The 18,108-nt window shown below is 35.5% G+C and overlaps 1 protein-coding gene across 1 annotated transcript in view; it reads right to left on the bottom strand.

Moving 5' to 3' along the window:
• Positions 1–18,108, bottom strand: part of LAMA2 (laminin subunit alpha 2) — a 472,106-nt gene that overhangs the window by 130,102 nt on the left and 323,896 nt on the right. Inside the window, exons 30-32 of the mRNA XM_070417672.1 lie at positions 11,130–11,254; positions 6,027–6,113; positions 1,793–1,986 (exon numbers count right to left, since the gene is read on the bottom strand). Coding sequence (XP_070273773.1) covers positions 1,793–1,986; positions 6,027–6,113; positions 11,130–11,254 — 406 coding nt within the window. The remainder of the gene's footprint in view (positions 1–1,792; positions 1,987–6,026; positions 6,114–11,129; positions 11,255–18,108) is intronic.

Genomic DNA, 18,108 nt, shown 5'->3' with positions numbered 1-18,108 from the left:
GGGAGATTTAAAATCGGCAGATGTGATGGGGAAAAAATGAGTTGAGTTTTTTTTACTGTAAATTTATTTAAATGTATATAAAATACTGATCATCAACAGAATAAGAACTTAGAGCCATTGTTATTGATGGGCAAAATGACAACTCCCTTTAAAAGAAATGTTCAGAAAATAATCCCATTATTTTATTGCTCACAGATTTTTAATATGTTATGTAATTTTTTGTGCTTCACATTGAATGTGATCATTTTCTTTTAAGTTTACTTCTGGATAATTAGTAAAATTGATGATTTAAAATTAAAAGACTGTTTAGTGTTTACATTAGGAGTATATATCAATTATCTAATTAAATAAATCTACGTTAACTTGGAAACAATTTAATCTAATTAAATGAATTTACATTAACTTAACTACGTTAACTTAAACTAGCTGGATTATGTTGGAAGTCCACTTAAATTATCATTAAAATATGCAATTATACTTGAGAAAATATACCATGAAATAAATATAATAATGTAAATGTCTATTACATTTAATCTCTCCCAAAAAACTTGACATTTATTTTATTTTAAGTGTAATATATTTTCATTAAAGATGTTTGAAATACATAGAAAAATAATTTTAAAATCTATATTCCCAAACACATCCAGCCTTTATTTGTACGCATATTGTTAAAGCCATCCTTAGTTTTTGAGGTAGTGCTTACAAAATTAGAGCACAAAAATTCTAATTAAGATGCCATTAAGAGTTAGACACACATATGTTAAAACTAGAAGTATTAGCATGCATAAATACATTAAAATAGCTAAATACTGAAATATTTTATATTTCTCTTTGTTAGAAAGAATTAAGACCGCTAATGTAAATGCCTTCAAGGAAAAGAATACTGTAACATAACAGTCCCTCTGAATTTATGTGACCTATTTTAGATTAGAATTTGTAGAAGATCCAATAATTATATAGCTATTGATATTTGATGTACTTTCAATGTGGCGTTACTGAATCCAGAAGCAGATGGAAAAAAAAATAAGAGAAGAGCGAGCCAACTGCTCTTCATTTATTGTACACGAGAATAAAAATACTCAAGTTCACTGCCAATGCTTTCAGGTTCTGCAGTGCAAGAGAAAGTTATGAAGCAGTAAGCCCCTGGATTTCTGTCAAAGCTAGGAAAGGAAAAGTCTGTTGTAATTCAAGGCTAAAAGTGTTTGTCCAGCCAATTATAAAATCAGGAAGATTCTAAAAGATTTAATAAATTCAGATCTTTAATCACAAAGACAATGCCAACTCTGAGGTGGACAAAATAAAAGTAAAATTTGCCTCCAGAAACGTTGTTGTAGGTCTTCAAAGAACTGACTAAAACATGCTGAGGATTTTCTCAGCTGGTCTTGGCTCAGCAGGATGGAGACAAAAAGCAGCAGGCAAACAGCAGAAGGCTTATAGACAGTGTCAGAAAGAATGAAGCACTAGCTCAGTGATGGCAAAGCTATGTCACACGTGTCAGAGGTGACATGCGAACTCATTTTTTTGGTTGATTTTTCTTTGTTAAACAGCATTTAAATATATAAAATAAATATCAAAAATATAAGTCTTTGTTTTACTATGGTTGCAAATATCAAAAAATTTCTATATGTGACACGGCACCAGAGTTAAGTTAGGGTTTTTCAAAATGCTGACTCGCCGAGCTCAAAAGCTTCGCCATCAGTGCACTAGCTATTGCAGAAGAATGTCTCTCACTGGAAATGAGACAGAAATGGAGCCAGGCCCCCGGTACTAACAGCTAAGTTAGTATACGTACAAATGCACTCCGTGCCCTCTCGTGCATGCCAGTGCTCGCAGCCATCACACTTCCGCCCTGTGGCTCCAGGTCGGCACGTGCAGAGCCCCGTGACAGGATCACAGGGGACAGGCATTGAGCCATGGGGGTCACACTCACATTCTTGGCAGGAGCCTCCGGGGCTACTTGGGCTGCCAGTATAGCCAGGGGCACACCTGGATTGAAACGGTGACAAAGTAAAGGGGATTAATGATTTCATGTCTCTAAATTGCTGTTGTGTGTGTTGTTTTAAATGAAACAAAACTGATAGCAAGAGTCAATAGATTAGGGGTCAGCAAACTTTTCCTATAAAGATCCAGATAATAAATACTTTAAGCTTTGCCAGTCAAGGGACAACAATCAAATCATGTAGTAAGAGAGAAAAAAAATTCCAAATGTTTTTTTGTTGTTGATAGAATTCAAGATATTATTATAATAAAAATAATTGGTACAAATTATTTTATAATAATAATCTACTAAGTAAAACTAATCTACTAGTGTAAAGAAAGAAATTCTTATTGAGGTATCAAATTCACTTAACTAGGGTTCAAATTTAGTGCTTCCTATCATCAAATTGATTTGTAAATGTTTGCTTGCAACAACCATTTCATAGCTTGAGTGCCATATAGAATCACGAAATAGTCTGAGTTCTGTGCACTATAGTTTGCCCACCACTATACTAGATCATAAACTATTTTTTAAAGTCTTGTTTTTAAAATTATAAATAAATAGAGTTATATATAGACTCCTGGCCTTTCCTAGGAGACTCTTTTAGATGAATAGGAAGGTCCTTCAGTTACTTCTTGAGTCTCTCCCAGGTAAGATGAAAGTTTCCCATCTGGTACTCCCCAAACCAATACGTTTGTGCCTGAGCCAGTCAATGCCAGCCAACGGTAGGAATCTGGAGAAAGGAGAGATCTATTCTGCACCTGAGTGAAGAAACCCAGCGCTCTGCAAGCCAGACCCCAGCAGCACTTAGGGGGGTCATACTCTCTGTCAGTGTGTGCTGCCTTGATGCGTCAAGCTCCAGCCCTCTCCCTTTGACCTGTCACCCAGTTTTTAGCAAACCTCTTCCCTTTTGAATCTGTTTAACCTCCTCTCTTGATTTATACCCCGAAGAGGGGACAAGAACCCCTCCACTGGTGACAAACCCATGACTTTTATTGAGTGACAAGAAGCAAGTTAAGTGACAATAAACTAGGTCTTTTATTTAATTCTATTGCTCTTTCCTTTCACAAAATGAATTATTCATTGTGTGTCCATGGAAGTGGACTAATGTTGTATAAATAAAATACATAACATCTACTTGATAAATTACAAGGAAAACCCAACTGGATAAACCCAAAGACAATCCATTCAATGACTATTCCACTCATCCATGCATTCATTCACTCAAGGATACACCCTTGGTTATGTTACTGGAAGTGGTAACTTTACAAGATCCTGGCAAGACCATACGCTCTGGTTTACCCAGAATGGTCCCAGATTACCTGTTTCCTGGCTTAATTATAGTTCCTGTCTCTCCTTCAAGTATCCCAGATTGGACAATAAATTATATATAGTTAGTCTACATTTAATCAACAGTCAGAATTTTTGTTCAAAAGGAAAGTATGGGAGGAAGTTGAGAGATAATGGGACGTTAGAGCCAAAGTTACTACACTGATCTAATAATTTTGGACCATTTTTAGTGACCTGGTATTGTAAAAATTTGCATGGCTGATTGTGAAAGTTAATTTATTCTGGCCTGGTTAGAAAAGGCAAAGCAAGAAGAAAATTATCTGTAACATTAGGCTTTTATATATTTATTGGAAAAATTGTTATTTGATTTCCACTATATGTTCAATAAAAGTGTCATTTATATAAATCCACTTAAATTGTTTCTTAACAAATTTAGGTGAAAGCATTCTATGCTGGTTCAGATTGATTAAATGCTCAAAGAGTTTATTATAAGAGTAACTAAGAAAGAGCATGGGAGGGTTTCTACACTTCTGCAGACACTCAAGACGTGTAAGCAGTTCTAGACCTAAGCTGATGAGTTTGGGCAGGTCATAAGGTGATTTAAATGATTGAAGGATCTCTCAGAAGTGGGAAAAATTTAGTTGGAAGGTTATAGTAAAAATTTAACCAAGACCTTTGGTTTAATTTAGCCGAATAAAAGCAATTTTTCAGGGAAATAGAACCTGATCATTTATGTTAGAGATGATGAATGTAAAGCTGTAACAACATTGGATAACTGCAAAAACAATTCAAGCCTTTCACATTTGATAGTGTATGACCCTGATCATCTATATGCTATATAAACTGCCAACTCCTATTTATTAAACATTAATGGATATTAAAAAATAAATTTTCTGTAATCATGCTGCCTGAAGACAATAATTGACATTACAGTGTACCTTCCAGTCTTTTCTATATACATGCTTTCACAGATAGTGGTAACTTCAATTTATAAATGTAGCTATGCTATCAAACATTTCTTTTCATAAATTACTGCAGATAATTTCCTGGGTGTGCAGGGATGCTTTCAGTCATCATTCTGCTGGAGTTTACAAGGGCATGAAATGAATATTAGACTAAGCATGAATACCAAAGCACACTGGTGGTGATGTTAAAGTATATATCTATTCAAGTGATGTATATGTTTCCAAAACAAATGGAAATCTTTTTGAATTCTGTGTTGCTTTAAGCTATTTAATTGCTGCCAATTTCTCTTGACTTGGAAATTGTAAATGCACTGTTTTATATATATGCAAGTATTGGATATCGTGTTTAGAGTTACCACATAGAATTATTTGCAAATATGCTTTGCAAACTTATAGAAACTGCATTGGCATTTATAAAACAAGTTTATTTAGTTACCTACTCATTTCCATTATTAATACAACCATTGCTGGTAATATCAAAAGAAGATTCTTAAACAAGTAATGATAACATTAATATCTGTTTATATTGTTCTGTAGCATAAATAGCATCTCAAAATTTGTTCAAATTAGGGTCAGAGAAGCTAAACTTTGCACTCTCATACTAGTTAGTCAAGGACTTTGAACCGATGGTGGATGGTGGGGTCAATTCTCAGGCCTTGTAGCCCCTCCCATGGGAGAAGCAGCTTCTGTGAAGTGCTTAGGCAGGGCATCAACAGTACCCTCTGTACACTTGAGCTTCACAATGTTAACTTAAAGTAGGTAGTACATCATCTATTTTGCTATTATAGGTAAGAAAAATGGAACCCAACTAAACTAGAGGAGCTAGGCTATGTCTATGGGCCTTCATAAAAGTTTATACTGTTACCAATTATGCAAAAATTATGTGTGTATAATGTTAACAGTTAATATTAGTTACTCTTTGTTACTTTAGAGATAATGCCGAAAACATACTAAAAATGGCAGTGATACACTTGAATATCCGGGATACTGATTTTATAGAAACTATGGTTCCAGAAGATATTAATTACAAACTTACTAGACAGTCAGTCTGAAATCGTGCTTCTTAATTTAACATTTGTATTATAGTTAGAATCCAATTTAATAATGGCATACATCTATTATCAGATTTTGTAAAAAACATGGTGAGAGGAAGCATTTATTAAGTACTGTTTGCCTGTTGAAAAAGAGAACTGAACAACAAACACTTCATTGTTTGAGTTGTTCTAATTAAGAATGCTTGGTGCCATTTATATTCTGAATTATGTATATACTTGCTGATGTAGTGCCAGAGTGCTCAGAACAGTGATGTGTGTGTAATTAATGCTAGCCAGTATTTTCCACAGAACTAAAATGAGAATTATGTGTGGCCAGATTTTTGTTATTATTAACTACTTATAAGCTTTTGGAAATTGATTTATTTGTTCTTATAAATCTCCCCCCTTTCTCTCTCTCTCTTTTCACACACACACACACACACACACACACACACGATGGTATATATGCATGTATATGTTAGTATGTATGTGTATATATATATATATATATATGTATATATATATGTATATATATACATATATACATATATATATAGACTAAAACAGATTAGAAAATTGTGAAAGAATTTGTTTCTTTGGAGAAACTCTAAAGATAGAAAAATAATTTTGAAAGCATATAAACCACCAGTGAAAATGAAAATAATAAAGCTGTGAAAATAATGAATACTTTTCTATTATGATCCTTTATTATACTATCTCTAAACATCACTACTCTCTATGCAGCATGACTGTTCATACCGTTCACAGTACTGGCCTTCATATCCACGTGGACACGCTGTGCAACGGTAATCATCCAGGCCTTCCATGACACAAGAAGGGCTGAAACTGAATCAGAGAAACATTGTAAAAACTACTTTCACCTATTTATTTTACAAATTTAAGAAATTCTACCCATGATCTAGATCAGAGATGGAGAGTCCCGTGGGATGCACAAAGCCCGAGAAATCATTTGGTCTGGCCCTGCCAAGGCATTAGAGGTAAGTTAATTGAATGCTTGATCAAATATAGCAGGCTAATTTTTTAAAAATATATTTTATTGATTTTTTACAGAGCAGAAGGGAGAGAGATAGAGAGTCAGAAACATCGATGAGAGAGAAACATCGACCAGCTGCCTCCTGCACATCTCCCACTGGGGATGTGCCCGCAACCCAGGTACATGCCCTTGACCGGAATCGAACCCGAGACCCTTCAGTCCGCAGGCCGACGCTCTATCCACTGAGCCAAACCGGTTTCGGCAGCAGGCTAATTTTTAAGTTGATAATTTTGAACAGTCCGCGAATGATATTACAACTATCCAAATGGCTATTGGCAGAAAAAAGGTTCCCCACCCTTGATCTAGATGCTTGGAACTTATTTTTGGTGATTATAAATGCCTATTTATAATTATAAGTTCTTATTCAAGGGTAAAATATCACAACTAAACAGTACCAATAATAATCAACAAATAAATGTTTTGTTTTTAATGAATTAACAATGCATCACAGTGACTATGTTAAAATTTTAATAATTATATGACAACCATAAAAATATGAAACATTTAGCAAAAGTGTCCACTTTTCATGAATCAAAAGAAAAACATGACTAAAGTGTGTACATATTTACCTGACAGTAGAATAAGTATTATTAAATATCTTTCAGGTAAAAAAGGAGGCATAAAAGCTATATTAAACTTTTTTCTGAAAACTCAGCTCAAATTGTCACTGGCACTTCAACATATGAAGTGTGAATAAATGTTTTACTTAACATAAAAAGAATGCATTTTCTAATTTACATATAAATTTCAAATTACATTTTACTTGAAATACCAAGTAATGCAATTTAGTGTGAGAAAAGAAGGAAAGCTTTTCTCACACTAAATTGCATGAAGTGGGTAAGATTTTTCTGACAATTTTATAAGTTTTACTAATAAGTAGGTCTTATTTAACCTGCTCTGTTTGCATTTCAACACTGGTGGACCACAGCCAGTCAGGCTTGCTCCAGGACTGTTGACATCTTAGCCTACAAAAAAAAGACTTGACAGGACTTGAAAACTAAGCTGCATTAACATGTAGATTGGGGGGGGGGGGGTTATAAACTTCTTTTAAAGGTAAAGAGTGCTGCATTCTCACTTGATACCACTGCACAGGGTACTGGAATCTTTGAAATAAATAAACAAAGATATTTGCTGCAAAATGGTAATGCTGCAAACACCTCATTTTTCTTTTTGTTGGTCTGCTAACCCAGTGGATGCTGAAAAAAGCAATAAAGTGTATAGATGAGGGTCACAACTTATATTGCTTTTAGCGTCTTATTTTACTTTTCTTGTAATGCATTAAATCGATAGTGTATGAATGAGTAATGAACTCTAACCTTGCAAAATATGTAAATAAATCGATCTACTATTCACAAACTCATTATCCAAAAAGTTTATTTTTTGCCTTCACAAAAATAGAGATAGGTATGAGATAGGCAGACAGACAGATATCTACATATGCAAGTTTCTGGGTAGTAGGTTATAATATAAAAAATGTATTTCTTACTGTGGCTGTGACCAATAAACTTTGGAAGCCACTGAACTAGCCTTTTGATTTGGTATTTTGATTCTTTCAAGGCCCATTGCAAAAAAAATGTATTCATAAATTATACAAATCAGCCCAGCTGGTGTGCTCTGTGGTTGAGCATTGACCTAGAAACCAAAAGGTCAAGATTCGATTCGGTGAGGGCACATGCCCAAGTTGTGGGCTCGATCCCCAGCAGGGAGTATGCAGGAGGCTGATTCTCTCTCATCATTGATGTTCCTATCTCTCTATCCCTCTCCCTTCTTATCTCTCTAAAAATCAATAAAAACATATTGCCGAAACCAGTTTGGCTCAGTGGATAGAGCGTCGGCCTACGGACTGAAGGGTCCCGGGTTCGATTCCAGTCAGGGGCATGTACTTTGGTTGTGGGCACATCCCCAGTGGGAGATGTGCAGGAGGCAGCTGATCGATGTTTCTCTCTCATCGATGTTTCTAACTCTCTATCCCTCTCCCTTCATCTCTGTAAAAAATCAATAAAATATATTTTTAAAAAATCAATAAAAACATATTAAAAATTATACAAATCATATATAGGAAAAAGAAAACACACTTTTTAAAAAATTCTGCTAAGCAATCAAGGTGGTACACTTTCTTTTCCTTCTTAAATTTCTTAAAGCTGTAAACTCACACCCTTGTAACTAATGTCTGCTTTCATCATTGATGGTCAAAATTCAACAGCGAGCCTCGGTTAATCACCAGCATATGCACTGAGTCTCGCTTGCAACCAGAATCGGATGCTCCTTTACTGCTGCTCTTCTCTCTGTGGTGCTCATGGCAGTGGGCCTTACTTCCCTTGTCGGCCTGACAGCCCCCATCTTGGCTCTTCCTTTCTTTCTGGCTTCTCTAATGTAGAGAGTCTTATGTTTCCTCCTTTTCATGTGGTCCGCTTGGGCAATAATACCCCGGGAAATCTTATCTGACTTTGATTCATTTATTAACATATGCCTTTCTTCACGCGCCCTTCACATTTTCAGATTTCCATTTCCTGCAGCTGTTTGCATATTTCCATTTAGACAGACCCTTGATAGCAATTTTAACATATTTGAAACATAAATTGTCTTTCTTCTGTAGCAGCTCTCTGTCGGTTTCCCTATTTCAGTTAGCAGCACCACCATAGGGGGTCAACCTCGCTAAAAACCTCTGGCTTCCACTCTGACCTACCTGGCTCTCACCCCTCATATTTTATTAGTTATCAATTCTGTAGAACTGCATTCAACCATTTCCTCACATTCACCCACCTGTCTCCATTCTTGTTACTATTTTCTACTTTTAGGTTCTAATTATCGTTTGCCTAAGCTAATGCAATAGCTTTTTAATTGGTCTCATCACTTTTCTTCTTTGCCTGTTTCAATTCATTATATTCAATTCTATCATAATAGTTTTCCTAAAGTGTGGCTCTCATCATATCAAACTTTTCTTAATAATAAAAACTTGTAGTGTTTCTTTATTACATAGAAAATTAAGCAGCGATTTCTTAGACTGGTATTCAAGGATGTCTCCAATATGGCCTTTCATTTTCCAATTCATTTTCAACTGCAATTATGAAATTCTATTTGAAAACCATGCTCCAAATTTTTACTTACTAGTCCTTAAACATGTCCTGTATTTTCTATTCTCTAAACCTTTGCTCATATAATTTCCTACTATCTCCACCAATAAAAGTTCTTCAATCCACTGTTTTAGGATCTATCACGAATACTACTATTTCTTCAAGGGTGATATTTTTTAACTTTGAATTCTCTTTACATTTAAGTTGACTTCTCTTCAGATACATTTTGTGACCCTCTACACCCTTCTCTTTTATATGTCTTATAGCTTTTGTTATAGCTCATCCAACAGTAAATTATCAATTAATTATTGAAATTTTATAATCCGAATGGTTCACATTTTCAAAAAATATATATTTACTGATTTCAGAGGGAAGGGAGAGGAGGAGAGAGTTACCAACATCAATGATGAGAGAGAACCATTGATCAGCTGCCTCCTGCATACCCCCTACTGGGGATCAAGCCCACAACCAGGGCATGTGCCCTGACTGGAATCAAACCATGACCTCTTGGTTCATAGGTCGACATGCAACCACTACCCATAGTGGCTGGGCCAATTGGTTTACATTTTAATAAACAATAAAATAAATAACATCCTCTTATTGAAATTTGATCACCTAAGGGAGATTATGGAAAAATGAAAATAAAACTATTTTAAAAAATCCACCACTTGGTGCTTAGATGAAATAATAAATCACATATTATCCTCATCAATATCCAAATTCCCTAAACACCTACATTGGAATCCCTGTAAATACCTGTGATTCTGTTAAACAATAAACAGGAGATTGCAGAGAAAAGGGAGACAATTTAAATGAAGTTTTTAGAATGTATATAAAGCCAAATATTAAAACATACACACACAAAAACAAACAAGCAAACAAATAAAAAAACCCAGTAAGTCATCATTGGTAGAATGATCTCTTCATCTGAGTTGTTTGCAGTTCTTATAAATTCAAGGTAAGGTTTCTATATCTGAACAAACTGTCCTATTTCTTTTCAACAGCAAATTCTTCGAGAAACACTGCCCTACCATGTAGAGACTGAAGTCTATAAATCACTTAGCAGAAAGTGTAGATATCCTTAGCAAAAATGTAAATGAAAATACTTAGGTTTTTTTTTTTAACAATATATAAACCAATGCATAATGTTCAGACAGCACTGAAATAAAATATTCCAGATTTTGTTTCCCCTCATGGTGTGTTTCTATGGTATCAAGTTTGGACCATTTTAACAGAAAGGGTGCTGTTTTTTCTGGGAGATACTGACCTATTTTGGAGCATAGCACTAAATCACCTTGCTTCAATTGTACCATTTTAAAATTATTTTCTTGATAATTCTTTACCAATCAAGAATTAAACACCCAAAATGAAGAAAAACAGCTAAAAAGTGTGATATATATACCAAACAATCCTCATAGCTTGAATTTATGGCAGAGTTATATATAATCATTAGACCTTTATAAAAATATATAAAATTATGTACATTTATTCAGACATATGTTAACATTTATATTTTAATTAATAAATATTATTTACTTGGGACAAGGTTTTAAAAGAAAAATGAACCATAAGGTATTATTTGCTCACTTTTGTCTTATTTTTATACTGTTAAATAAATTTCTATCTTAAATTGAGATTTTTGTCTACAGGAGAAATATAGCCAAATCTGAAAGCCCATGTGCTACACAGATGGGGTTACTGACTGGGAAACATGGCAATAGTTCTCTATCTTACTTGTTGCTGGAAGAAATCAGAGGGCAAGCACATTGCTGACAGTCATTTGGCAATCCCTTGACAATTCCATAGTATCCGAGAGCACATCGCTCACAGAAGTCACCAGCAGTGTGATGTTGACAATTCTGTAAAGGAAAAAGGAGGAATTTGTTTTTAATGTAATGAGAGTTCTAATGGAATTTATCATACAGCTCTGCGCCTATGAGTTTACGTGCTCTTGTGAACACACATACACACACACACACACCATTAACAGAAAACTCAATACTTGATATACATATATATTTTTAAAACTCTTTCCTTTGAGAAACTAATACTGGGCTGTTATAACTCTATTGACAAGAGTTTTTGTTCTCCTTTTTCTATGTGAATGTCACTATAATTTTTTTTCTCTTACTCTAATGTCGGGAATAAACTTCAGAAATTTCTAAAATTTATTATATCCTTTGGACATTGATATTTCTTCTTGACAAAGCACTGAAAAATGATAACAGTCCTGGAACCTGGTGCATGCCCATCAGTGGGCTTTCTGAAACTAAATCAGGCATACATTTTTTAAGAGAAAACAATAGAAAAAAAAACCCGGTCAGTTTAGTTACCACCTAAAGAATGTTACTCATCTAATTCTTGCCATATGTTAATGGTTCTTTAGAGAAAGAGAGGACCCAATCTAACCTAGGAATCTCAGGTCAATATTTTCTTTTCATGCTTGCATCATAAGAGGCACTGGGTAATATGCTTTAAGACATTTACATAAGGAATTAGAATAGTTTCAGAATAGTGTGTAAATGGTTTTGAAATTAAAACTCTCATGAAATAGAAATGTATTTAACACATAGGATTTATATATGCAATAGGACTGAGGAAGAGCTACATGTCAGACACTGAGACAAGTAGTGAGAGGAATCAAGTGAGAGAAAAAGGAAAAATAACTTCCTACCCACCTAGCACGATACACAGTTATTACAATATTACTGACTGTATTCCCTATGCTGTACTTTACATCCCTATAACCATATTGGTACTTCTTAGTCCCTTCGACGTTTTCATCCAGTCCCTCAAACTCCTTCCTCTCTAGCAACCTTCAGTCTGTCTTTGTTTCTATTTTGTTTATTCCTTTATTTTGTTCTTTAGATTGCGCATAAAGAATGCAATATCAACTGTGGTTTAGTGGAAATGTGACATTTAACTTCGGAAGTTGAGAAACAGGAGAAAACAGAAGGAATTTTTGAGTGGGATTTTAGCTTGATTTTATAAGTCAGGATTTGGAGTGGTCAGAAGGATGACATAAACAGTATACAAAATTGGGAGCAAAAAAGTAATTTAAAAAATAGATGTATAATGAGCTGATTTGATCAACTCAGCTGGAGCCACAGAGACACCTCTGGGCTCTGTATTAAACATAAACCACATCCCATATGCTGAGCTCTTTGCTTCATTCAGTCAATCAAGAAGCACATATATATTTTTCATGTGTTTTCTAATGGACAGACAATATTCGGTATGGTATGTATGGTCATTCATGATAAACAGCAAGTCAAATAACTTTTTCTACTGAAATTACAGTGGAATTAAAATTAGTTTTCAGAACTTCTATTGACTCTTTTTGAGAGTTTACTTTATTCCCTGGGGGAGAAACCATGACATTACCTTAGACCTTTGGAGTTTTACATCTTTAGTGATGCATTTGAAAACATATTGTATTACTTACAGATGCAATTTATACCTTAATGAAAAATCAAGTTTTTCTATATAGTGAGATATAAATCTCAAATATTCTAATTCTCCACTACACCCTCAGCAGAGGACAGCCCCTATTTTCAGAGAAGAAAAAGTCCTCATTCAGGTACTCCTTCATGGCCAAATGACTCACCATCTTGCCTGCACTATTTTTCTATCACTTTAATATTTGTTTCTATGTATAGGGAATGGTATTTTGTTGTTTGTCTAAAGCTACTCTCTTCCTAAATTTTGATTTCCTTGCCCTCCTGCCTCCCATTTTCTCCAGCGTCTGCATTGTCTCCTCCTTTGCTGGCTTCTTTCCATTGAATTTGAGGTTGGTCAAGTCTTTCCTATCTTAAGACACAACAACACTGAGGTCTCAAGTCCCTTGATACCTTTCAGGCTATCTTTGATAAGCATTTAAAAAGCATTGTTTACATTCCTGGTCTCTACTTCCTCATCCTTTAAACAGGCTTCTGATTTCAGCAATAACACAATTCCAGGCTCATGCATAAAATCGTTGATGCTAAATTAAAATTTACTGATAATTATCAGTTTTCATGATATATGAACTTTCTGTGGCAGCTGATATTTCTGGCCACCCTTTCATCAAAATATCTCTTCCTATGGTTTCTTAATAGTAAATTTACTGATTTTTCTCCTACTTCTATGGCTCCTCTTTTTTATCCTCCTTCATGAACTCTTGCTTCTCTTTCTGTGTACTAAGAATTGGTATCCTTGATTCAAACTTTGGTTCTCATCTCTTTCTTTCCTTTACATTCTACCCTGGTGATTTCATCCATTACTACAACTTCCATTACCATCTATGTACCCAAAACTGTAAATTTTATATATTCAGCACAGATCTCTAATGATTTCCAGACTCACATTTCCATTTGCTTCGTGGATAGCTCGTATTGCATAACATTGCATAAATTCAAGCACCTTGAATTTGAAATGACAAATACTATGCTCATTTCTTTAAATCCTGCAGATACTTTTGTATTTCAAATTTTATTTGAGGTCGCTCTCACCCTCTTAATTACCCAGACCAGCAATCTAGAGATCTTCCTCATCCCAGGTATCTACTTTATCGCCATATTCCATGATTCTATTATCTCTGTGTGTTTTTTTTTTATTTCCTTGCTGCTATTATTTTTTATTTGGCAACCATCATCTTTTATCTTATTACAACAGCCTCTTAGCTAAAGATCCTGCCTTCAAATTTTCTCACCCATTAATTTCCTCACACTAAAATCAGAGTGATCATTCTAAAGAACATATCAAACTGTGCCACTTTCTTGCTTGAAAGCCTACACTAGTTCCCCATTGACCTTAGGAAGAATGACAGACTCTCTAGCATGGCAAGAAAGACCTTTATAATCCAGTCCCTGCTTACCCCTCTAGGCTTACATCTAGTGACTGTAACCTTTGCACACTATGCTAAAGCCATATGTGACTGTCTGAAATTCTCAAATAATGTAATGCTCTCTCTCACCTCTGAGACTTTTCATATGCATATCCCTTGTTCTGAAATAATTTTTCTCCTTTTTACCTGGCTAGCAACTATTTATTTCAGCTCTTATTATACATGTTACTTTCTCTGATCAATATTCTCTGATGCCTCAAGTCAGCTAAATACTCCTTCAAGCTCAACACAGTGATTGAAACATGCTGGGCATCCAATGACTACTTTGAATGACTGACTGAATGAATGTACTTTCTAGGAAGTATAGATGAAACTGGTCAGGCTTCTTAAGATGAAAAAGGCCAAGTTTCAAGTCTAATGATTTGAACAGAAAATGTGGCAAGCAGGGCAAGATGATTTGTATTTTCATATTGATTTAAGTACCATAATCCTCTTTTATTCAGCCATCCAAAGGAACCATTATATTTTAGCAATAAAACAGTCATTCCATATTTAATAGTAGTATAGTGAAAAATAATGATTCTAAGACAAAATAATTATCTATGAATTCCAGTCTCAAATCATTCAGCAAAGTGTAAAAGGATGAGTAAGTGTTAACTGGGGAGTGTTTTAAGCACATATTTTACAGTTATAGAAATGGACATGTGCCCAAAAGTACATGGGATCTTGAACAAAAATTTTTAAAATTTTGCTTTTGTAAAAAAAAAAAAAATCACTGCATAAATATTTTTTGTAAACTAATGCAACACTAATAACAAAAACACTCAAAGGTAATGTTAATCATTACTAGAAATAGAGATTCAAAAATATGGTTTTCTCTTCTCATAACTACTACTCTATAATTTCTTTACACAGCTAACAAACATTTTGACCCTCTCTGGACAGTCAATCTTTCAAAGGGTTGCTGACATACTAAACTTGGTTAACTGAATCAAATGTTCTGGTTAGGTCCACAAACACAGCACATAAATCATGATGCTCTTTTTGAAACTTTTTGACATAGACCTTTTATATGACTTTCCTGTCTGTTTTGAAATAGTAGACATAATATTTCTGATAATATTTCTCTTGTGTAGAAATTAATCTTTAGAAAAAATTTCTGTTTTAGGTACCAAGTGAATAGTTCAATTATATTCTCAACAGTGATATGTGCTAGTATTTTTCAATAATAGATTAGAATTTAATTTTTGTATTTTTTACACATGGGAAAATTGGAAATATATATTCCTTCTATTAAATCAAATGAGTTTAATATTAATAATATAGTATGTTAGACCTAATGTTAGAAGTTACCTAATCTAACTTGCTTTCCTTATAGAGTTATCTCCAAACTTTCCTTGATATATTATTAAATGCACGAATTCTTATAAGGCAGCCCTTTTCATCTTGTATAACTATAAGCTATGAAATTTCCATTACGATGAATAAAAGTTAGTTTCAGTCTTATTTTCAGTCAGTGATCCAAGTTCTGCTGTCTGAAGCTATGCAGATTAAATCTAATTTCCATTTTCCAGGAAAAGTCCTTAAATAGCTAAATGATACTATTATTCCCTAAATCGTTTTTCAAGCTAAGTATCTTCTTTTTAAGCTAAACATTTAACAATCCTGGTTACTCAGGATTTCTCTTAAAATAGAGATTATTAGTCTCTACCTGTGATTTGCAAATATAATGAATGCACTTCCTTCCTTGTTCTGGATTTATAGAAATGAATCTACAGTCAAGTAAAAGCTTCTATTTCCCAGCAATTGCTATCATGTGTCATTTCCTCTGTTGTTGTTGTTTCTTCCTTAAACTCTAGATATAAGCTCCTAGAGGGCAAGGCCCAAGCATCCCTTCCTCATCCTTAAGTTCCTCCCACCTACCATAATGCCTGTGAATTGGAAATACTTACTAACAAATGCCTCAAGCATGCATAGACACGTGAACCTGCTTCAATTCAAAACTCATCTTATAGTTCTACCTGTCATGCTCTTTCATTCTTGACCACCTTTTGATTCTAGATAACACTTTCAGCTTTTGTTATCCGAATGTTTGACAGAGCTCATCCAAATCACTGATACGGATTTTGAATATGACAGGGTCAAACACAAAGCTGATGCTTCATCCCTGGGGACATCTCTAGAAATTATCCTGTCTAATCAGCAACTTCTACACCCATCAAACCTGTTAACTGATTACCACCTGGCTCCTGTTATCAGCCTTTTTTAGGATATCATGAAACATTCAGTCAATGACTATTTAAATGCACCAGTTTGAATCACAGATCTAACCCTTTCAGCTTATGAGTTGAGCAAATTATTTAGTTTCTCTCAGTATCAGTTCATGAACTGTGAAAGAAAGAATAATCTTGCACAACTGGCATGGCTCAGTGTTTGAGCGTCAACCCATGAACCTGGAGGTCATGGTTCAATTCCCTGTCAGGGCACACGTCTGGGTTGTGGGTTCGATTCCTAGTGTGGGGTGTGCAGGAGGCAGCCAATGGATGATTCTCTCTCATCATTGATGTTTCTATCTCTCTCTCCCTCCCCTTTCCTGTCTGGAATCAATTAAAACATATTTTAAAAAGATAGAAAGACTAATCCTATCTACCTCATAAAGAGAATACCTGAGAAAAATCTATTTACAGTAGCCTTCATGGGTCCTGGAACATACATAGGATTGGACACATGGTAGCCAACATTATTATTGCTGAATTTAATGTCTGATGTATCACACTTTCTGATGAATTTGACATTATAATGGGTGTTGTAATGGAGGAGAAAAGGATGATGATATGAAAGTGGCAATGAGGAGCAGGGACCCCTGCTCCACCGTCAGGCTGAGGGGAATGAAGGAGTGCGAGAGAAGGCAATGGCTCCCACTTGAAAGCACTGCAGGGGAAAAGTGTGTGGCAGGCAAGGAAAGAGAAGACAACAGTAAGGGAAAAGGCAGGTTATTCAGGGGATTTTGCTGATGTGTGAGCAAGAGTCCCAACTGGCTTGCTGGAAAGGGTTCAGAAGATGAGGAGAGGTGGGAAATGGGTTCAGCAAAGGAGATATCCAGAGCTGTGTGGGCGTTAGGGAGTCAGGTGGACTCTAGATGCTAAATTTCTTGCTAGTCCTGATTGTTCCAAGGCAGGACAGTGGTGGTGGAGTAGGCTGTTAGTAGGAACAGACTAAACTAACTAACTAACTAACTAACCAACCAACTAACTAATAAGAGCAGCTGGAATTCTAAGGGAAATAGTGAAATTATAAGAATAACCTATCAAAGATTGTAAAGATTTTAGAATATATCTAAGCACTATAATATGCTCATAATCCTATATAATAAAAGGGTAATATGCAAACTGACCCTAACAGCAGAACGACTGGGAATGACTGGTCACTATGACACACACTGACCACCAGGGGGCAGACGCTCAATGCAGGAGCTGCCCCTTGGTGGTCAGTGCGCTCCCACAGGGGGAGCTCTGCTCAGCCACAAGCCAGGCTGATGGCTGCGTGGTGGTGGGAGCTTCTCTCGCCTCCTCAGCAGCGCTAAGGATGTCCGACTGCAGCTTAGGCCTGCTCCCCACTGGCAAGTGGACATCCCCCGAGGGCTCCCGGGCTGCCAGAGAGATGTCTGACTGCCAGCTTAGGCCCAATCCTCCGGGGAGCAGGCCTAAGCCAGCAGGTGGTCATCCCCAAAGGGGTCCCAGACTGCGAGAGGGCACAGGCCAGGCTGAGGGACCACCCCCCACAAGCACAAATTTTTGTGCACCGGACCTCTAGTATATACATAAAACTGCACCTATGGTATTATATAAATCAGGGGTCCTCAAACTATGGCCCGAGGGCCATATGCAA

Source organism: Myotis yumanensis, unplaced genomic scaffold, assembly GCF_028538775.1.
Source record: "Myotis yumanensis isolate MYYU_CA2020_CCGP unplaced genomic scaffold, mMyoYum1.0.hap1 SCAF_6, whole genome shotgun sequence".
NCBI lineage: Eukaryota > Metazoa > Chordata > Mammalia > Chiroptera > Vespertilionidae > Myotis > Myotis yumanensis.
The sequence above is the reverse complement of the archived record's forward strand: the minus strand, read 5'-3'. Positions and strand labels throughout refer to the sequence as shown.